The following is a 24361-nucleotide window of genomic DNA, read 5'->3' on the forward strand; positions in this document are numbered from 1 at the left end:
AGCTTCTGAATATAGTATGTTAAACTAATCTCTTCCCCAAACCTAGTTCTTTTTCAAAGCTTAGCAAACTGATCAACCTCTAATAGGTTAAGAACGCACCTCTTTTTTCACAATTTTTTCATTGTAGGAGTACAAGGCTTAAAGGTATTATTTTTTAAATTGTCCATGTAACGGGGGTCCATCGATGACTCCCAACCAATTAAGGTTTAGGGCATCAAGCTTTAAGGATCTTTCAACCACTAACTCCTCGGATTTTATCCCGGACTTTTGAGAATGAATTTTAATACCCAAGCACCTACAGTATGTTAAACTCCACCTATTCACCCTTGTCACGAGTATTGAGGTCGGTGACTCCCAACCAATTAAGGCTTAGGGCACCAGGTTTTAAAGATTTTCACTATATACCCCTCAGACCTTGCTCGGGTTTCAAGGCAAGCAAACATTTTTTCTTTCTTTCTTTTTTTTCTTCAAAGACTCATTGGCCTTTTACAAGGGGTCCCAACACTATTAAATAAGGTCAAAGGTACCAAGTCTAAAATTTTCCTAAGTCAAGAGGGAAATAGTTTTTCATTTTACACTCGGAACCTATTGTGCACAGTGTGTGAATAGCTTAAAGTGGAAGAACTAAGGTTGAATCAATAGAAGTTTCAACAATTCATCAACTTTAGTAAGCATAATACAAACTCTAAGTCAAGTAAAAAGACAAAAATTCAATTTCTCCCTTTTTAGTTTGAAAATTTTTCCTTAATAACCATGGAGAGTAGAATAAAAACTTTCAAAAATTTTAAAAATTAAGCAAAAAGCAACTAAATTACCAAAATAACTTAGCATTATTAACAATACTTACTTCCTCGACTCTCCCCCCAAGCAAGCTGAACATTGTCCTCATTGTGACAAAAGCGATTGAAAAATAGGGAGGAAGTGGTACCTCCTTAGTGACATGAAGTCTGAGTCGTATAGGAGAAACCACATGTTTAAAAAAAACATAAGAGTTAGTAACTAGAGGAAATAGAAAAATGTCAAGTTTAAACAAAAAACGATGTCTATATATTAATCTTGAGAAAGTAGAATATAAGATATGATCAATGGATATCTCCAATCCCAGAATATAAGACATCAAAACATGGAATTATGTATACTAATATAATAAGTAAATACAAAAATAAAAAGATGATCAAGTAGTGGTAGGGTCCTATGGAGCTAATGCAACTATGGTGGCCTCTTGAGTGGATTGGATCAGGACTTTGGCCTCTGTTCTGGTAGTCTTCTTAGGTGGCATAGTCTCCTCAGTTGGAGCTATGGGCTCTGATGGTTTAAGGAGGTCAAAAATGGAGTGAGAGGCTTAGTGTGTGTGATCCTAGGGTGCGCGGGGCTCTCCTCTTCAGATGCATGGTCGCGGGACTCTATTGGCATTTTAGCAACTTCCCTTGGCTTTGCAAAGTGTTTTTGCAAATCACCCTCCATTTCGCAAGTCAATTTCGCCATTTGAAGGCCATTTCTAAGCTTGGAGGTCACTTCGCAGCCATTTCGAAGCTTGGAGATCATTTCGCAGCAAAGTGGCATTTTCGTAGACCATTTCGCAGCCTAAAGGTGACTTCGCAGCCCATTTCGCAGCTGCGAAATGAGTGTATGGGGCTTCGAAATGGCACTCGTGTGCCAAAAAGTGGTTTCGCAGCTTTGAAATACCTTGCGAAATGGAGCTTTGGCTGTGAAATTGGAAGTTTTTACGCTTTGGGATTTCGTAGCCGTTTCGCAGCTGTGAAACACCCTGCGGAATGGGGCTTTGGCTGCGATTTTTTTTTTATTATTATTATTATTTTTGGATTTTGCAGCCATTTTACAGCTGCGAAATGAGGTTCACTGTGCTACAAAATGGCACTCGTGTGCCAAAAGTTGGTTTCGTAGCTTCGAAATACCCTGCGAAATGGAGCTTTGGCTGCGAAATTGGGATTTTTCACGTTTTGGGACTTCGCAGCCGTTTAACAGCTGGGAAATGAGGGTCACTGTGTTGTAAAATGGCACTCGTGTGCCAAAAGTGGTTTCGCAGCTATGAAATTTTCGCAAAGAGGGGCCTGAGGCTGCAAACTGGTTTCGCAGCAAAGTACTGATTTCGCAGAGACTGCGAAATCTCGCAGACCCCTGTTTTTGCCCTATTTTTGCCCTGTTTTTGCTCTGAAAGACTTCCTTTCAATTTCTTTGCATTTTCTCCTACCTGAGATCATCCAAAAACCTATATTACATCAAAACAAATTAGAATTAAAGCATTGAAATCAAAATTAAAGCATTTAAATCAAAATTAAAACAAGTAAAAAAAACAAAACAAAAAGATATGGACTGGCTAGTCTTTAAAAAGACTAAGTCCATCAAAAAATTTACTCCTGATTTAGCTTGCTCGGATCCCATATGAAGCTTGCATTTCTCACTTGGGGCTTTCTCTGTATGATTTTGACATACAAAGCTTGGAGAAAAGGTGGAGGCATGTGTTTCTTCATCAATTCTTCCTTGATGACTATCCTCTGTGGTTCTCTTTGTACATTAACATCATAGCCATCTTTCTCTATGCTTTTCCCCTTTTTCTTTCCTTTGATTTCCTCCCTCTTTTCTTTCTCTGTTTCACTCTCTACCTTATGCTCTAGCTTGCATGTGGGCAGATCAACCTCTTTACCACTCCTCAGAGTGATCACTTCTTTGACTTCCCTCTTTTGTGAAGGTTCTCCCTCCTTAGCCTCCATTTCATGGATACTCATGGAATTTTGATAAGGTTGAGAAGGAGAGTTTTCTTTCTCTTGCACTGTGTTGAGGTTGCCAAACCTTGAGATTGAATCTTGGAGATTATCTATCTTCTGAGATAGATCATTTTGCACTTCATCCATCTTTTTGTTCAATGAACTCTCTACACTGTCAATTCTTTGACTGAGCTGAGCATTGATGGATTGTTTAGCTTCAACAAAGTCTTCCATGACCTTGTTAAGATTCATCATAGCTTGTTCAAGGTTTGAGGCTTGCTGAAGTGCTTGAATAGGTTGCTGATACTCAGGTGGATGTGGTTTCCAAGAGAATGTTGGATGGTCCCTCCAATTGGAATTGTAGGTGTTGCAATCACCAAACATTTCTCTCACCGTTGGAATGGTAAGACACTCATCCACCAAGTGCTCATATGATCGACAAATGGAACAGGGCATAGCTTGCAATGGTGTTTGAGAGATGGTTTGCACTTCTTGCATCTTCTTTATTTCTAGCTCTTCCAATCTCCTTGCCATAGCTGTAATCTTTGCCTTCATGTCTATGTCGTCATTCAAAATATACATCTCACCCTTAGCATTAGGTTGAGACGTCATTCTTCCCATATCTCGAGCATTTGGTTCATCCCATCCTCTTGAGACTTCAGCCACATAACTCATGAAGTTCATGGCTTCCTCTGCTATCTCTTATTCAATATGGCATGCACAACTAGCAATTTGTGAATTAAAAACAGAGAAAACAAAAGAAAAACAATTCAAAGGAAAAAAATTAAGGTAAACTAAAAACTAAATAAAAGGTATACTAAAATATGAACAATAAAGAAATAAAAAGAGTTAGTAAAAGGAAAAGAAAAGTCACCAAACTTGTGATGAAGATCACAAGTACTCTGAAAAGGTGATATCACTGTAAAGTGGCACCATCCCCGGCAACGGTGCCATTTGATTCGTGCCCAATTGGTGTCTCAGCTGATTCGTGTCCAGCTGGTGCTCCTTGATTGAGGGAGTAATCAACAAAATTTATAACCTATTACACCATGAACTAGGGTAGCAAAGACAAAGCTACTATAGCATAGTGGCTCTAGGATCGTTCACTGGGATGGGTTTTCACTTTGCAAATGATATTAATTCAAAGCTGAATTGGTGCCTTTTCATTTCAAGGTTAGCTTTAAAAGAAAACATAAAGATGTTTGAATGAAAAAGGTTTGGTTTTAAACTAATCAAAAATAGTAACTGATTTTACTTACAAAGAAAAGTGTTTCTTGGAGTTTAGATAACTAGGCTCAGGTTCCTCATACAAAAAGGGAGTTCCAGTCACTTGTTTCTTTTCCTCGCATTAAAGAATTAACATATAGTTCCTTCTCCAACCGGTGTTGTACAGATGCTTCCCATTAATGGGTTCAAACACTAAATCCCTCTCACTGATGCACCTTGCAATGGCTCATACCTCTCACCTAGCACTTGCCATTCAAGGTGATCTTTAACCTTGGACTTCCCTTCAAAAGCTTGCAAGAGATAACTAATGGATGTCTCCTTGGAGTCCTAAAGCTTACCAAGTGTTGGCTATTCTAGAAAATCCTACCTTCAAACCACCTTCCAAAAACTCGCAAGAGATAAACTAGTGCATCTCCATGGACGGAGATCACTTGCCTTACCAAGTGTTGGCTCAGGTGAATTAAAGGCGTTTTAAGTTAACTAAAAAGATAAAAACCATTAACGGGTCACACTTTCTCTTCATTAAAAACTAAAACAACAAAACTTCCAATTTATGCATGCGGCAACTTACCCGGCTTTCCTCACTCCAAGAGACAAAAAGCCTAGCCTCTCATCCTCTGATAACAAATCCTCAGAGAATGTTTGGATAGCAAGAAAATGAAAATGAAAGAGAAGGAAAAATAGAGCAAGGCTCTGTATATTCTATATATTTATATATCTATATATTTTACAATGGATGCAAGGGAATATATATAGAGACGTTTTTCCAACCTTCCTAACTAAGAAATCTTATGGTTGGTGGATTACAAGGAGAAGAATGGAAATTTATACAAAAATATCTGAAGAAAAGATCTAAAAGAGTCGGTGCACAAATATCCCAGTTCGCACGTGGATTTCGCATGTTGCATGGTGACCTGCGAAAATCTCGCAAGTTGATTTCGCAACTTGGAATCCATTTTCGCACGTTGAGCTCCAAGGTCGCAAGTTGCAAAATCACCTTCACAAGTTGGGCTTCTCTGTGACTGTGCGGCTGCATTCCATTTCCATTTCGCAAGGTAGGCTTTAATTTCGCACGTTGGAGTTCCAAATTCGCAAGATGCGAATTTGTCCTTCAACTGGATGCAGTTGTCTTGCGAAGGCCATATCTTCCTCATTTCAGCTCCAATTCGTACACCGTTTGAAGCGTTAGATTCTTGACTTCCTGAGATTTGAAATTTTATATAACATGTAGAAAATGGACTTCGGTAAGTGCTCCAAAAGTGCAAAAGAAGACTGCAGCTGCTATCCTCTGTTTTCTTCACTCTGTTTTTCCTCTCTCCGTTGTTCTTTCCTTGCATACTTTGAACGAATTTGGAAAAGGGATATGGAGCTCCAAAGCTTGGTTCTTCATGAATTTGAGCTTCCAAAAGCTTTGCTATGAACTATATACAGCTCTCCCTCATTCTTGGATTGCTTTGGTGTAGCTAAAAGCTATCAAAAACACCAAAACTTAACACAATTTGATGAGAAACGATTGCAAGGGTCCTTAACATGTCAATTGAGTTAAAAGGTAATAATTACTACTCAAGAGTGTTTAAAAGAGTTAATTACAAGCTATGAAATAGCACTTTTTGAGTAGTAATCACCATGTGAGCTTAGGCCTCTAGATGCTATGAATAGCTCAATGGTGTGTTCTTCGTCGTGTATCCATGGCTCTAAATTCTATGAATAACTTAAGGATATAGATGACATGAACAACTCATGATTGTGAATAATATGAACAACTCCGATCCGTGAGCTCACAGTTCTAGTTGCTATGAACATCTCAGGGTTATGGATGACATGAGCTACTCTGGGTTGTGAGCTAAGGGCTTTGGATGCTATGAACAAGTCAGGGTTGTGAATGATTTGAACGATTCATGGTCATGAGCCCAAGGCTCTAAATCTTATGAACAACTCAGAACTGTAGATGACGTGAACGACTCAAGGTCGTGAGCTCAAGACACTAAATACTATGAACAACTCATAATTATGGTCGACATCTTGAGCTCAAGGCTCTAAATACTATCAACATCTCAAGCCTATGGATGATATGAGTTGCTCCGCGTCTTGAGCTCATGGCTCTAAAATCTATGAATAACTTAAGGTTGTGGACAATATGAATAACTTAGAATCTTGTGAGCTCAAGCCTCTAGGAGTTATGAATAACTTAGGGTTGTGGATGATATGAACAATTCTTTCTCATGAGCCCAAGGCTCTAAATGTTATGAAGTGGTCAAGGTTATGAATGACATGAATTACTCAAAGTCGTTAGCTCAAGGCTCTTCATGCTATGAACAACTTAGGGTTGTGATTGACATGAATGACTTTATGTTGTCAGCTCAAGGCTCTAGATGCTATGAACAACTTAGAGTTGTGGATGATATGAATGGCTTGGGATCCTATGGGTTACGGTCTCTAGATGCTTTGAATAGCTCCAAATTGAGGATGATATGAATGATTTTTAGTCATGCATATAACGCTAAATGTTATGAATAACTTGGGATTATGGATGACATGAAAGAATAAAGGACGTGAGCTCAGGGCTTTAGATGTTATGAACAACTTAGGTTTATGGATGACAAGAACGACTCTAGGTCATGAGCTTAAGGCTCTAGATGCTATGAACAGCTCAAGGCTAAGGTTAATATGCATGTCGTGAGCTCATGGTTTTGGATGCTATGAACTACTCGGGGTTATGGATGATATGAATGACTTGAGATCCTATAAGCTTAAGCCTCTAGGTGCTATGAATAACTCATGGTTGTGATTTTTGGTCATGAGCCCAAGGCTCTAAATGTTATGAACAACTAAGGGTTGTGGATGACATGAATGATTGAAAGTCGTGAGCTTAGGGCTCTAGATGCTATGAACAACTTGAGGCTCTAGATTCTATGAATAGTTCAAGGCTATGCAAACATGAATGACTCTAAGTCATGAGCTCTATGAAAAAATCAAGATTGTGGATGACATGAACGAGTCAAGATCATGAGCTCTGGGCTCTAAATGTTAAGAATAGCTAAAGGCTTGGATGACATGAACAACACTGGGTTATGAGCTCAACACTCTAGATGTTATGAACAACTCAGGGCTATGGTTGACATGAACGACTCTGGGTCATGAGTTAAGGGCTCCAAATGCTATGAACGGTTAAGGGATGTTGATGACATGAACAACTCTGTGTGATGAGCTCAGGGCTCTAGATGCTATGAACAACTCAGAGTTGTGGATGATATGAACAACTTGGGATCCTGTGAGCTCAGGCCTTTAGATGCTATGAATAACTTCGAGTCATCATCTCAAGGCTTTAGATTTTATGAACAACTTAGGGTTATGTATGACATGTGCTACTCTGGGTCATCAGCTCAGGGTTTTAGATACTATTCATAACTTAAGGTTGTGGTTGACATGAATCACTCTGGTTCGTGTGCTTAAAGCCTAAGATGCTATGAGAAGCTCAGGGTTGTTGATGACTTGAGCAACATTGGGTTGTAAGCTCAGGGCTCTAGATGTTATGAACAACTCTTGGCTATGGTTGACTTGAATGACTTTAGGTTGTGAGCTTAGGACTCTAGATGCTATGAACAACTCAGGGTTGTTGATGACACAAAAAAATCTAGGTCATGAGCTTAGGGCTTTAAATGATATGAACAACTTAAGATTGTGGATACAAAGAAAATCTCAAGGTCGTGGTTGACATGAATGACTTTGGGTTGTGATTTTAGAGCTTTAGGTGCTTTGAACAACTCAAGGTAGTCGAAAACATAAGCTACTCTAGGTCGTGAGCTCAGGGCTTTAGAAGTTATGAACAGGTTTGGGCAAAGATTGACTTGAACAACTTCAAGTCGTGTGCTTAAGGCTCTTGATGCTATGAACAACTCAGGTTTATTAATGATATGAAAGAATTCGGGTTGTGAGCTTAGGGCTCAAGATGCTATGAAGAGCTTAAGGCTGTGGATCACATCAGCTACTTTGAGTTGTGAGCTCAAGGCTCTAGATGCTATGAACAACTCTGTGTTGTGATGACATGAGCTACTCTAGGTCGATCTCTCAGGGCTATAGATGTTACAAATAGCTCTGAGTTGTGGTGGAAATGAACGACTCTAGCTCATGAGTTTAGGTCTCTAGACACTATGAACTACTCCGAGTAATGGATAACATGGCCTACTCTTAGTCGTGAGCTCAAGGCTCTAGTTGCTATGAACAACTCTAGGTTGTGGTTTACATGAACAACTCTGGGTTGAGAGCTCAAGGCTCTGGATGTTATTAACACCTCACAATTGTGGATGACATGAGCTACTATGAGTTGTGAGCTCAAGGCTCTAGATACTATGAACAACTCTAGACTTTGGTAGACATGAATGACTCTCGATCATGAGCTTTAGCCTCTTAATGCTATGAACAGTTTAGGGTTGTCATGACATGAAAGTCTATAGGTCGTGAGCTCAAGGCTCTTGATGTTATGAACAACTCAAGGTTGTGGATAACATGATCTACTATGGGTTGTGAGCTCAAGGCTCTAGATTCTATGAATAACTCAGGCCTGTGGATCACATTACCTACAATGGATTGTGAGCTCAGGGCTTTAGATGCTATGAGTAGCTATAGACTATGGTTGACTTGAATAACTTTGGGTCATGAGCTTAGGTCTCTAGATGTTATGAACTGCTCTGGGCTGTAGATGACATGGGCTACTCTAGGTCGTGAGTGTAAGGCTCTAGCTATTATGAATAGCTCTCGACTGTGGTTGACATGAACAACTCTGGGTCATGAGCTTAAGGCTCTGGATGCTATTAACAACTCAAGATTGTGGATGACATGAGCTACTATGGGTCGTGAGCTCAGGGCTCTAGATGTTATGAACAACTCTAGGCTTTGGTAGATATGAATGACTCCCGATTGTGAGCTTATACCTCTTGATGCTATGAACAACTCAAGGTTGTCGATGACATGAAAGACTACAGTTCATGAGCTAAGATCTCTTAATGTTCTGAATAACTCAAGGTCGTGGATGACATGATTTGCTCTAGGTCATGAGCTCAGGGCTCTAGATAATATGATTAGCATAGGGTTGTGGATCACATTAGCTACTTTAGGTCGTGTGCTATGGGTTGTAGATGCTATGAATAGCTCTTGGTTGTGGTTGACTTGATCGACTCCATGTTGTGAGGTCTAGGCTTTAGATGCTATGAAAAACTTAGGGTTTTCGATGACATGAAAGACTTTGGGTCATGAGCTTAGGGTTCTAGATGTTATAAAAAGCTTAAGGTTCTGGATGACATGAATGACTCAGAGTCATGAATAAAGGACTATAGATACTATGAGCATCTCAGGGTTATGGTTGACATGAACGACCCTAGGTCACGAGCTCAGGGTATTAGATGCTATAAATAGTTCAAGGTTGTTAATGACATGAGCCAATTCAATTCGTGACTTTAAGGCTGTAGATGCTATAAACAGTTCAAGGCGGTCAAAGTCATGAAAGAATCCGGGTCATGAGCTCAAGCCACTAGATTCTATGATTATCTTAAGGTTGTGGAAAATATGAATAACCCTAGGTCTTAAGCTCAAGGCTCTAGCTGTAATGAACAGCTCTAGGTTGTGGTTGACATGAACGACACTAGGTCGTGAGCTTAAGAGTATAGATGCTATGAACAACTCAGGGCTTTCGATGACATGAGCCACTCTAGGTCTTAAGGTCAAGGCTTTAAATGTTATGAACAACTCTGGTTTGTTGATGATATGAAAGACTTTAGGTCATGAACTCAGGGCTCATGATTTTATGAAGAACTTAGGACTGTGGATGACAAGAATGACTCTTGGTCATGAGCTCAGAGCTCTAGACGTTACAAATAGCTTTGTGCTATGGTTGACATGAACAAATCCCAATCGGGAAATCAGAGCTCTAAATGCTAATAACAGCTCAGGGCTATAGATGACATAAAAGACTACGAGTTGTCAGCTTAGGGCTCTTGATGCTATGAACAACTTAGGACTCTGGATGACATCAACTACTCAGAGTCACGAGCTTAGAGCTCTAGATGTTATGAATAGCTCCAGGTTGTGGATGACATCAGCTACTCTGGGTTGTGATATCAAGGTTTTAGATGCTATGAACAGATTTAAGTTATTTTTTACATGAATAACTTTAGGTTATAAGCTCAGAGCATTAGATGCTATGAACCACTATGGGCTATGGATAACATGGTCTACTCTGGGTCATGGTCAAGGGTTCTTGATGTTATGAACAGCTCTAGGTTGTGGCTCACATGAACAACTTTAGGTCATGAGCTCAGGGCTCTAGATGTTATTAACAGCTTATGGTTGTGGATGACATGAGCTACTCTAGGACGTGAGCTCAGTGCTCTAAATGTTATGAACAACTGTTAGCTTCGGTTGACGTGAACGACTCTCAATCATGAGCTCAAGCCTCTTAATGCTATAAAAAACTTAGGGTTGATGACATGAAAGGCTACGGGTCGTGAGCTCAGGGCACTTGAGGCTATGAACAACTCAGGGCTATGGATTACATTATCTACTCTGAGTTGTGAGCTCAAGGCTTTACATGCTACGAACAACTCTAGGCTATGGTTGACTTGAATGACTCTAGGTCGTGAGCTTTGGGCTTTAAATGCTATGATCGGCTTAGGGTTGTTGATGACACGAAAGACTCCAGGCCATGAGCTTAGGGCTTTAAATGTTATGAACACCTCAGAGTTATGCATGACATGAATGACTCGGGGTTATGAGCAAAGGGCTATAGATACTATGAGCATTTCAAAGCTATGGTTGACATGAATGACTCGAGGTCCTAAGCTCGAGGCTATAGATACTATGAACATCTTAGGGTTATGGTTCACATGAACAACTCTAGGTCATGAGCTCAGGGATTTAGATGTCATGAAGAGCTTAGGGTTGTCAATGGTATAAGCCACTCTAGGTCTTGAGCTCAAGGCTTTAGATGCTATGAACAACTTTGGGTTATGGTTTACATGAATGACTTCAAGTTGTGAGCTCAAGCCTCTAGATTTTATGAACATCTTAGGGATGTGGATGACATGAATGACTCTAGGTCTTGAGCTTAAGGCTCTAGATGTAATGAGCAACTCTAGGTTGTGGTTAACATGATCGGCTCTGGGTCATCAACTCAAGCCTTTAGATGCTATTCACAGCTCAGGTTGTTGATGACATGAGCAACACTATGTCATGACCTAAGAGCTCTAGAGGCTATGAACAACTCTGGGTTGTTATTGACGTTAATGACTTTAGGTCGTGTGCTCAGGGATCTTGATTCTATGAACATCTTAAGCCTATCGATGACATGAAAGACTATGGGTCGTGATCTTAGAGCTCTTAATGCTATGAACAACTTAGGGCTCTAGATTCTATGAATAGTTTTGGGTTGTGGTTAACCTAGACAACTTCGAGTCATGAACTCAAGGCTTTAGATACTATTAACAACTCAGGGTTGTGGATAACATGAGCTACTCTAGGTGGTGAGCTTAGGATCTATAACAGCTCTAGGTTATGGTTGACATGAACGACCATGGGTCATGTGCTCAATGCACTTTTTGCTATGAACAACTCAAGGCTATTGATGATATGAAAGTCTATGGGTCGTGAGCTCAGGGCTCTTGATCTTATGAACAACTTAGGGCTATGGATGAAAAGAGCTACTCTAAGTCAATAGCTCATGTCTCGAAATGTTATGAACAACTAAGGCTTGTGGATGACATGAGCTCCTTTCAGTCATGATCTTAGGGATTGAGATGTTATGAACAAGTTTGGGTTGTGGTTCATGAGAATGACTCTAGGTCATTAACTCAAGGCTATAGATGCTATGAATAGCTTAAGATTATGGATGACATGAGCTACTTAGGGTCATGAGCTCAGGCATCTAGATGAGATGAATAGATCTAGGTAGTGCTTTACATGAACAACTCCGGGTTGTGAGATCAGGGCTCTAGATGCTATGAACAACTCTAGACTTTGGTAGATGTGAACAACTCTCGATTGTGAGCTTTAGCCTCTTAATGCTATGAATAGTTCAGGGTTTTGATGACATGAAAGACTACAAGTCGTGAGCTGAAGGATCTTAATGTTATGAAAAATTAAAGTCTATGGATGACATGATCTACTTTGGGTTATGAGCTCAAGGATCTAGATGCTATGAACAACTCAAGTCTATGGATCACATTACCTAAAATGAATCATGAGCTCATGGCTTTAGATTCTATGAATATCTCTAGGCTATGGTTGACTTGAATGACTCTAGGTCGTGAGCTTAGGTCTTTATATGCTATGAACTGCTCCAGGCTATGGATAACATGGGCTACTGTAGGTCATGAGCTTAGGGCTCTAGCTATTATGAATAGCTTTGGGTTGTGGCTAGCAAGAAGAACTCTGGGTCATGATCTCAAGGCTCTGGATTCTATTAACAACTCATGATTGTGGATGACATCAGCTACTATGGGTCATGAGCTCGAGGCTCTAAATGCAATGAATAGCTCTAGGCTTTGGTAGATATGAACGACTCCCGATTGTGAGCTTAGGCCTTTTGATGCTATGAACAACTCAGGGTTGTCGATGACATGAAAGACTACAGTTCGTAAGCTAAGAGCTCTTGATGTTGTGAACAACTCAAGGTCGTGGATGACATGATCTACCCTTGGTCATGAGCTCAGGGTTGTAGATGCTATGAATAGCATAGGGTTGTGGATCAAATTAGCTACTTTAGGTCATGAACTTCATGCTTTTGATGCTATAAATAGCTCTGGTTTGTGGTTGACTTGAACGACTCTAGGTTGTGAGCTCCGAGCTTTAGATGCTATGAAGAACTTAGGGTTCTTGATGACATGCAACACTCTGGGTTATGAGCTTAGGGTTCTAGATGTTATGAAAAGCTTAAGGTTCTGGATGACATGAATGGCTCGAGGTCATGAACAAAGTATTATAGATACCATGAACATCTCAGGGTTATTATTGACATGAACAATCCTAGGTCGTGAGCTTAAGGCTTGAGATGCTATGAACAGTTCAGGGTTGTCAATGACATGAGCCAATCCAAGTCACGACCTTAAGGCTCTAGATGCTATGAAAAACTCAAGGCAATCGAAGACATGAAAGACTCTGGGTCATGAGCTAAAGCCACTAGATTCTATGATTATCTCAAGGCTGTGGAAAACATGAACAACCCTAGGTCTTGAGCTCAAGGCTCTAGATGCTATGAATAGCTTTAGGTTATGCTTCACATGAACGAAACTGGGTTGTGAGCTCAAGGGTTTAGATGCTATGAACAACTCAAGGCTTCTGATGATATGAGCCACTCTAGGTCTTGAGATCAAGACTTTAAATGCTATGAACAATTGTAGGTTTTTGATGATATGAAACACTATGTGTCGTGAGTTCAAGGCTCATGATTTTATAAAGAGCTCAAGACTATGGATCACAAGAACGACTCTTAGTCATGAGCTTAGAGCTATAGATGTTGTGAATAGATTTAAGTTATGGTTGACAAGAACAACTCCTAATCAGGAAATCAAAGCTCTAGATGCTATTACCAGCTTAGTGTTATCGATGACATAAAAGACTATGGGTTGTTAGCTTAAGGCTCTTGATACTATGAACAACTTAGGACCATGGATGACTTTAACTACTCAGAGTCGCGAGCTTAAGGCTCTAGATGCTATGAATAGCTCCAGGTTGTGGATGACATCAGGTACTCTCGGTTGTGATATCGAGGCTTTAGATGCTATGAATAGGTTTGAGCTATATTTGACATGAATAACTCTAGGTTATGAGTTTAGAGCCCTAGATGCTATGAACTGCTATGGGTTGTGGATAACATGGGCTACTCTGGGTCATGAGTGAAGAGCTCTTGATGTTATGAACAACTTTTGGTTATGGCTCCCATGAATAACTTTGGGTCATGAGTTAAGGACTTTAGATGTTATTAACAACTTACGATTGTGGATGACATGAGCCACTCTAGGTCATGAGCTCAAGGTTCTAGATACTATGAACAGTTGTTAGCTTTGGTTGATGTGAACGACTCTCGATCATGAGCTTCGAGCTTTAAATGCTGTGAACAGCTTAGGGTTGTTGATGACACAAAAGACTTTAGGTCATGAGCTTAGGGCTCTAAATGCTATGAACACCTCAGTGTTATGAATGATATCAATGACTCAGGGTTGTGAGCTAAGGCCTATAGATACTATGAGCATCTCAAAGCTATGAATGACTCAGGGTCGTGAGCTCAAGGCTATAGATACTATGAACATTTTAGGGTTATGGTTCCCATGAGCGACTCTAGGTCATGAGCTCAAGGCTTTAGATGCTATGAAGAGCTCAGGGTTGTCAATGGCATGAGCCACTCTAGATCGTGAGCTCAAGGCTTTAAATGTTATGAACAACTTTAGGTTATGGTTTACATGAATGACTTCAAGTTATGAGCTCAAGCCTCTAGATTTTATGAACATCTAAGGATGTGGATGTCATGAACGACTCTGGGTCTTGAGCTCAAGGCTCTAGATGCTATGAGTTGCTATAGGCTATGATTAAAATGATCGACTCTAGGTCATTAGCTCAAGCCTCTAGATGCTGTAAAAATCATGGTAACGGTAATAGTGATGGTAATAGTAACGATAATGGAAACAGTAATGGTGACAGTAAAGGTGACAGTGACGGTAATGGTTACGGTTACTGTAATGGTTACGATGATGGTAACGGTAATAGTGACTGTGATTGTAACGGTAACAATAACGGTGATAGTGGGGTGACGGTGACGGTAACGGTAATGGTTACAGTAACAATGAAGATAATGGTAACTATCACAGTAACGGTCACTTTAACGATTATGGTTATGATAATGATAATCGTAAAGGTGATGGTGACAATAATGGTAATTGACGGTGATAGTAACAGTTATGCTAATAGTTACGGTGATGGTAACGGTAACGGTCACGATAACAGTATCGAATACGATAGCAGTAATGGTAACGATAATGATAACGATAACGGTGTTGGTAATGACAATGGTGACGGTAACGGTAATGGAGACGTTGATAGTAATAGTGACGGTAACGGTAATGGTGATAGTAACGGTAACAGTAACGGTGATTACTACTCAAAAAGTGCTATTTGATAGCTTGTAATTAACTCTTTTAAACACTTTTGAGTAGTAGTTATTACCTTTTAACTCAATTGGCATGTTAAGGACCCTTGCAATCAATTCTAATCAATTTGTGTTAAGTTTTGGTGTTTTGATAGCTTTTTGATCACCAAAGCAATATGAGATTGAGGAGAGTTATTTGGAATCCATGGCAAAGCAATGGAAAGCTCAGAAACATGAAGAACCAAAGCTTTGAGGTCCTTTTCCATAAGCAAATCCGGAATGCAAGGAGGGGAAGCAAAGAGAAATCTGCCATGAAGCATTTTTTATGATAGTAATGTCAGCCACTTTTGGAGCACTTCCTGAAGTCCAATTTATGCATGCTATATGTCGTTTCAAAGCTTAGGAAGTCAACAATTCAATGCTTTAAATGGTGCACAATTCGGAGCTGAAATGAAGGAGTTATAGCCGTTGGAAGCCAAACACTGCAAGCTGAAAGCCAACTTCGCAGCGCTGCGAAATCAGCCTTTTGCTGCGAAGTGATTTCGCAGCCCTTTTTGTGTGTCTGCGAAATCTCGCAGACCTCGTTTTCACCTGTGAAATGGTCCTTAGTGCTTCCTGATATTTGCGACCGACACATTGAGATATTTTTCTTCAGATTTTTGTTGTCTAAATCCCAAAACTCTCCTTGTAAGCCACCAATTATAGGATTCCTTAGCTATTAAGTTAGGAAAAATGGTGAATATCCATGTAATAATTATTATTGTAATTTTCATATAAATAGCTCTCGGGAGCCTGTTCTCAGGGAGAAAGGACGACGAACCCTTTTGTATAAGTAAGAAATATATCTATAGAGCACTTGCTCTGCTTTTCATATATATTTTTGTTTTCTCGTTCTTTTTCTTTCTAGCCAACCAAACTCTGAGGATTTTTCCTCAGAGGATAAGAGGCTAGGCTCTTCGTCTCTTGGAGCTAAGGTAACCGAGTAAGTTTTTGAATACATAAATTGGAAGTTTTGTTGTTTTAGTTTTTAATGAAGAGAAAGTGTGACCCGTTAATGGTTTTTATCTTTTTAGTTAACTTAAAACGCCTTTAATTCACCTGAGCCAACACTTGGTAAGGCAAGTGATCTCCGTCCATGGAGATGCACTAGTTTATCTCTTGCGAGCTTTTGGTAGGTGGTTTGAAGGTAGGATTTTCTAGAATAGCCAACACTTGGTAAGCTTTTAGACTCCAAGGAGACATCCATTAGTTATCTCTTGTGAGCTTTTAACAGGTAATCCAAGGTTAAAGATCATCTTGAATGGCATGTGCTAAGTGAGAGGCATGAGCCATTGCAAGGTGCATCAGTGAGAGGGATTTAGTGTTTGAACCCATTAATGGGAAGCATCTATACAACACCAGTTGGAGAAGGAACTATATGTTAATTCTCTAATGTGAGGAAAAGAAACAAGTGACCGGAACTCCCTTTTTGTATGAGGAATCTGAGCCTAGTGATTTGAAACTCCAAGAAAAACTTTTCTTTGTAAGTAAAATCAGTTACTATTTTTGATTAGTTTAAAACCAAACCTTTTTCATTCAAACATCTTTATGTTTTCTTTTAAAGCTAACCTTGAAATGAAAAGGCACCAATTCAGCTTTGAATTAATATCATTTGCAAAGTGAAAACCTATCCCAGTGAACGATCCTAGAGCCACTATGCTATAGTAGCTTTTTCTTTGATACCCTAGTATATGGTGTAATAGGTCATAAATTTTGTTGATTACTCCCTCAATCAAGGAGCACCAGCTGGACACGAATCAACTCAGACACCAATTGGGCACGAATCAAACGATAATGGTGACTGTGATGGTGACGATAATAGTGATGGTAACGGTGACGGTCACAATGATGGTAAGAGTAACGGTCACGGTAACGGTAACAGTAACAATGGCGGTAACGCTGACGGTAACGGTGATGGTAACAATAATGAGGACAATCACGGTAACGGTAATGGTGACGATAACATTCACGATTACGGCAAAAGTAGCGGTGATGGTAATGGTAACTGTGATGATAATGATAATGGTGACGGTGACGGTAACGATAATGGTAATGGTAATGGTGATGATAACGGTAAAAGTAGCAGTAACTATAACAATGACGATTACGATAACGATTATGGTAACGGTTATGGTAACGATAACGGTAAAAGTAACAGTTATTGTAACAGTGACGGTGACAATAACGATAATGGTAACGATCACTGTAACTCTGACGGTAATGGTAACAGTAATGATGATGAAAATGATGACGGAAACGGTGATGGCAACAGTGATAATGACAATAAATGTGACGGTGATTGTAAAAGTGACAGTGACGGTAATACTGCCAGTAACGATAACGGTGACGGTGATGGTGACGGTAACGAAGACATTAACGGTGACTGTAATAGTGACACTAATGGCTACAATAACGGTAATAATAACGATAACGTTTATAGTGACAGTAATGGTAACACTCTCGATAATGGTCACAGTAATGCTTATGGTGACAGTAACGGTAACGGTAACGATAGCAATAATGGTGATGGTGACGGTAACAATAACGATGACGGTGACAATAATAGTAACCATGACAATAACAATGACACTAACGGTAATGGTAAGAATGACGGTGAGAGTAATGGTAATTCTAACAGTGACGGTTACGATGACGAAGAAAGTAACGGTAACAGTGACGGTGACTGTAGCGGTGATGGTAATAGTCACAGTAAAGGCTAGGGTGACGATGGTAGAAATAGTAACAGTAGTGGTAATGGTGTCAGTCACTATAACGGTAGCGATAATGGTAAGGGTAACGGTCACGGTCACGGTTATGATAACGGTGACGATAATTGTGACGATAACTATGATGGTAATGGTAATGGTGATAGTAACGATTACGATAACAATTATGGTAACGGTTATAGTGATGGTAACAATAATGGTATCAGTGACAGTGACAGTCATAGTAAGGATAACGGTAATGGTAATAGTAACTTTAACAGTAACAGTAATGGTAATGGTAACTTTAACAGTAACATTAATGGTAATGGTAACTTTAACAGTAACAGTAATGGTAATGGTAACAATAATGATGACGGTAACGGTGATGAAAACAACAATAGAAACGGTGACAGTAATGGTGACAATGACGGTAACGGTGACGATGACGGTGATGGTAACGGTTATAGTGACGGTAACGGTAACGGTGATGATGACACTAATGATAACGGTCATGGTCATGGTAATGATGATGGCAATAGTGACGGTTACTATTACTGTGACGGTAACAGTAATGGTAATGGTATCAGTGACGGTAACAATAACAGAAACAGTAACGGTAACGGTAATGATGGTGGTAAAAGTAACGGTAACGGTAACGGTTATGATAATGGTTAGGGTGACTGTAACTTTAACGGTAACAATAACCGTGACGGTGACCGTAACAGTAAAGGTAAGGGTGATGGTGATGGTGACGGTGACGGTAACCGTAACGGTAATGATAACGGTGACGATCGGTGATGGTAATGGTGATGGTGACACTAACAGTAATAGTAACAATAATAGTGACGATAACGGTGACGATTATGATTATTATAACAGTTACGGTAATAACAGTAATGGTTATGGCTACAGTAATGGTGATGGTAACGGTCACGATCACGGTAACGGTCACAGTAATGGTAACAATATCAGTAATGGTAACAGTAACTCTAACCGTAACAGTCACGATAATAGTGACGGTAATGGTGACAGTAACGGTGACGGTGATGGTGACGGTAACGGTGATGGTGATGGTCACAGTGACATTAATGGTGATAGTAACGGTGATGATAACGATGACGATAACAATGGCAGTCATGGTGATGGTCACGGTGACAGTAACAGTAATGGTGACGCTAACAATAACGGTGACGATAATGGTAACGGTGACGGTAAAGATAACAGTGACTGTAACTGTAACTGTAACTATAACGGTAACGGTAACGGTGATAATAACGGTAAAGAAAACGATAACTGTAACAACAACGGTGATGATTACAGTAACAGTGATGGTAATGGTAACTGTAACGGTAGCGGTCACGGTGATGATAATGGTGACGGTGACAGTAACGACGATAGTGATGGTAACGGTAACACTGATGGTAATGATGACAGTGACAATAATGGTGATTATGATGATGGTCACGGTAATGGTAACGGTAACGGTCACTGTATCCGTAACAATCATAGAATGATGAGAGTAATGGTAACGGTATTAGTGATGATAACAATGATGGTGACTGTGATGGTAATGGTTACGGTGACGGTGTTAGTAATGTGACGGTAATTATCACAGTCACAGTAATAGTCACATTCATGGTGACGATATTGGTTACGGTGACAATGACGGTAACAGTAATGATTACTGTAACGATGACGTTAATAGTAACAGTAATGGTAATGGTAATAGTCATGGTAACGGTAACGAACACGATGATTGAAACAGTGACCACGGTGATGGTAACGATAACGGTTACAGTGATAGTCACGGTCAAGGTAATGATGACAGTAATGGTGATGGTAACGGTTACGGTAACAGTCACGATAACGGTAACGGTGATGGTAATAGAGACGGTAACACTAACGGTGACTGTAATGGTGACGATAATGCTAACGATGATAGTGATGATAACAATTATGGTAATAGTTACAGTGACGGTGACGTTAACGATCATGATAACGGTATCACAGATAGTAATGGTAGCTGTAACGATAACGATAACGGTGACGATAATTGTAAAGGTGATGGTAAGGGTAACGGTGATGGTGACGGTAACGATAACGGTGACGTTGACTGTAATAGTGATGGTAATAGTGATAGTAACAGTAACAATGACGTTAACGGTATTGGTGACTATGATGGTGACTATGACGGTGACGGTGATGGTAACGGTAATGCTAACGATAATTGTGACGGTGACGGTGACGGTAACTTTAACAATAACGGTCACGATCACGGTAACTATAATGGTGACGATAATGATCACAATTATGATGACGGTAATGATAACAGTGATGATAATGGCAACAGTGACACTAACGATGATATTGATAATAATAGTGACGATAATGGTATCAGTAACGGTAACAATGATGATGATAAAAGTAACGGTAACGGTAAAGGTAACAGTAACAGTGATGCTAACAGTAATGGTAACGGTCATAGTAACGATGATGGTAATAGTAACAATAATGGAAATGGTAACAGTAATGGAAACGGTGACGATGACGGTGACGGTAATGATTACGGTAACAGTGACGATAACGGTTACGGTGATGGTAACGGTGATAGTAACAGTAACGGTGACGGTAATGGTACTAATGACTGTAATGGTGATGGTAACAGTGACGGTCACAATGACGGTGACGAAAACGGTCACGGTGATTGTAATGGTAATAATGACGGTTACGTTAATGGCGATGGCAACGGTCACGGTCACGATAACGGTCATAGTAACTGTGATGGTAATGGTTATGGTGACAGTAATGGTAACGATAACAATAACGATAATAGTGTTGGTAATGATAATGGTAACGATAACGGTAAAGGTGACAGTAACGGTAACGGTGACGGTAACGGTAACGGTGACGTTGATAGTAATAGTGATGGTAACGGTGATAGTAACGGTAACGATGATAGTAACGGTGATAGTAACGGTAACTGTGATGGTGATGGTAACGATGATAGTAACGTTGATGGTAATGGTAATGAGGACAGTCACGGTAATGGTAATGGTGATGATATCATTCACGATTACAGTAACACTAACGGTGACGGTAAAGGTAACAGTTACGGCAACGATACTAGTGACGGTAACGATAATGGTAACAATGACAATTACTACGACGGTAAGGGTGACGATAATGGTAACAGTAACGATAATGGTCACAGTGATGATAATAGTGACATTGAAGGTGACAGTGACGGTGACGGTAACGGCGATGGTGACGGTAACAGTGAACGTGACAATAATGGCAATTACAAATATGGTCATGGTAATGGTCACCGTAACAATAACGGTGACGGTGACAGTGACGATGACTGGAACGGTAACGGTCACGGTCACGATAATGGTCAGTGTATCGGTAACAATCATAGTAATGACGAGAGTAGCGATAACGATGACGGTAACAATGACGGTAACGGTCACAGAGACAGTAACGGTTATGGTAACAATTACAGTGACGGTGATGGTAACAGTCACGGTAACAGTGATGATAACTGTATCAAAGACGGTAATAGTAATGGTAATAGTAACAATAACGATAAAGTTGTGGATAATGATAACGATGACGGTAAAGGTAACGGTGAGGGTAATGGTGATGGTAACAAGGACGGTCACGGTAATGGTAATGGTGATGATAACGTGTGATTATGGTAACGATGATGATAGCGGTAATGGTAACGATAATGATAATAGTGATGATAATGGAAACGGTAATAGTAACGGTTACTGTGACGGTAACAATAACGGTAATGGGAACGGTAACGGCGACGGTGATGGTAACGATAACGGTGACGGTAACAATGACGGTGATGGTAGCGGCGACGGTGACGGTAACGACGACGGTGATGGTAATGGTGACGGTGACGGTAACAATGACGGTGATGGTAGCGGCGACGGTGACTGTAACGACGACGGTGATGGTAACGGTGACTGCGACGGTGACAGTGACGGTGACAGTAATGGCAATTACGGTGATGGTCACGGTAACGGTAACGGTATCAATAACGGTGATGGTCACGGTGATGATGACGATGACTGTAACGATAATAGTGACGGTAATGGTCATTATATTGGTAATAATCATAGTAAGGATGAGAGTAGCGGTAATGAAAATGGTATCAGTGACGGTAACAGTGATGGTTACGGTAACGGTAATAGGGACAGTAACGATTATGGTCATAGTGACGGTGACGGTATTGGTTACGGTGACAATAACGGTAACAATGACAGTAATAGTAACAATTATGGTAACGGTGATGGTTTCGGTGATTGAAACAGTGATGGTAATGGTGACGGTGACGGTAATGGTAACGGTTATGGTAACGATCATGATAACAGTAATGGTAATGGTAAGAGTAACGGTAACGGTGACGGTAACAATAACAGAAATAATAACGGTAATGGTGATGGTAACGGTGACGATAACTGCAAAGGTAAGGGTGACTGCAACAGTAACGGTGATGGTCACAGTAATGGTGACGGTAATAGTCACTGTATCGGTAACAGTCATAGTAATGATGAGAGTAACGGTAATGATCATGGTAATGGTGATGGTAACATTAATGGTAACGGAAACGGTAACGGTAATGGTAATGGAAACGGTAACGATAACAGTGACGAAAATGGTCATGATAACGGTAACGATCACGGTAATGGTAATAGTGACTGTTACAATAATGGTGATGGAAACGGTCATATTCATGATAACGGTCACAATAACGATGACGGTAATGGTAACAGTAATGGTTACGATAATAGTAACTGTAATGGTGACGGAAAAATAATGGGAACAATAAAGGTAATGGTAAAAGTGATGATAATAGTAACGGTTATGGTGACGGTAATGGTGACTCTAATAGTAATGGTACCAGTAACGGTGAGGGTAACGGTTACAGTGAGGGTAACGGTGACGGTGACGATAATGGTAACTGTCACGGTAATGGTCACTTTAACTGTTATGAATACGGTAACGATGACGGGGATAATAATGGTAATTGTAACGGTGACGGTGACAATAACAGTTACGATGACGGTGACGGTAACGACCATGGTAACGGTGACAATAACAATATTGAAGAAGGTAACAACAGTGGTAACGGTAACGATAACGATAATAGTGTTGGTAATGATCACGGTGACGATAATGGTAAGGGTGACGTTTTCAGTAATAGTTAAGGTAATGGTGATAGTAATGGTAACGGTGATAGTAACTGTAACGTTGACGGTAACGGTAATGGTGACGGTACCGATAATGGTGATGGTGATGGTAACGGTAACGGTGACAATCACAGTGACAGTAACGATAACAGTAATAGTAACGGTAACGATAATGGTGACGGTGATGGTAATGGTGACAATAACGGTAATGATGATGGCAATGATGACCGTAATTGTAATGGTAATGGCAACGGTAATGGTAACGGTAACGCTAATGGTGATGATGACGGTAACGGTCATGGTCACGATGACTGATACGGTGATGGTAACGATGATGGTAACGGTGACGATGAGGGTGGTGATAATTGTGACGGTCACGATGACGATCACGATAACGTTGACGGTTACGATAATGGTGACAGTCAAGGTAAAGATGACGGTAATGGTAACGATGATGGTAATGGTTACAGTAACAATCACGATAACGGTAACAGTGACGGTAACAATAATAGAAACAATAACGGAAACGGTAACGATGATGGTTATAAAGACGATAATGGTAATGGTGATTGTAATAGTGATGGTAATGATAACGGTGTCGATGATGGTAACGGTCATGATAACAGTATTACGGACGACAACGGTAATAGTAACGGTAACGGTGATGGTAAGGGTAATGATGATGTTGATGGTAATAGTGATAGTAATGGTGATAGTAACGGTAACGGTGGCAGTAACGGTATTGGTGACTATGATGGTCACAGTGACGGTGATGGTAATGTGACGGTAATGATCACAGTCACAATAATGGTCACAGTGACGGTAATGGTGACTCTGACAGTAATGGTACCAATAACGATGACGGTAACGATTACGGTGACGGTAATGGTAACGATTACAGTAACGATGACAATAATGGTAACTGTCATGGTAATGGTCACTTTAACTGTTATGAATACGATAACGATGGTGGTGACAATAATGGTAATTGTAACGGTGATGGTGATAGTAACAGTTACCATGATGGGGACAGTAACAGTGGCGATAACAGTATCGAAGACAGTAATAGTAGTGCTAACGGTAACAATAACGATGTTGGTAATGATCACGATGATAGTAATGGTAACGATAATGGTGATGTTGACAGTAATAGTTAAGGTAATGGTGATAGTAACAGTAATGGTGACGATAGCGGTGATAGTAACGGTAACATTGACGGTAACAGTAATGGTGACTGTGATGGTGACGGTAACGGTAATAGTAATAGTGATGGTCATAGTGATGCTAACGGTAACGGTAACAGTGACAGTAATGGTAACAGTGATGATA

General features: G+C 40.2%; 3 protein-coding genes across 3 annotated transcripts; all 3 read right to left on the reverse strand.

Moving 5' to 3' along the window:
* Positions 1 to 16907: 16907 nt before the first annotated feature.
* Positions 16908 to 18071, reverse strand: LOC132253773 (uncharacterized). Its single transcript, XM_059736788.1, has 4 exons — positions 17670 to 18071; positions 17406 to 17582; positions 17232 to 17334; positions 16908 to 17128 (listed from the first exon to the last, which is right to left on the reverse strand). Exons 1-4 carry the CDS (start codon positions 18069 to 18071, stop codon positions 16908 to 16910), a joined length of 903 nt encoding a protein of 300 aa, XP_059592771.1.
* Positions 18072 to 19402: 1331 nt separating this feature from the next.
* On the reverse strand, positions 19403 to 20311 carry LOC132253774 (uncharacterized). Its single transcript, XM_059736791.1, has one exon. It carries the CDS (start codon positions 20309 to 20311, stop codon positions 19403 to 19405), a length of 909 nt encoding a protein of 302 aa, XP_059592774.1.
* Positions 20312 to 23046: 2735 nt separating this feature from the next.
* Positions 23047 to 24309, reverse strand: LOC132253776 (uncharacterized). The gene is made up of 3 exons (XM_059736792.1): positions 23932 to 24309; positions 23147 to 23866; positions 23047 to 23085 (listed from the first exon to the last, which is right to left on the reverse strand). Exons 1-3 carry the CDS (start codon positions 24307 to 24309, stop codon positions 23047 to 23049), a joined length of 1137 nt encoding a protein of 378 aa, XP_059592775.1.
* Between the last annotated feature and the right edge of the window lie 52 nt (positions 24310 to 24361).

The sequence above is a fragment of the Vitis vinifera genome, chromosome 1 (genome assembly GCF_030704535.1).
Source record: "Vitis vinifera cultivar Pinot Noir 40024 chromosome 1, ASM3070453v1".
NCBI lineage: Eukaryota > Viridiplantae > Streptophyta > Magnoliopsida > Vitales > Vitaceae > Vitis > Vitis vinifera.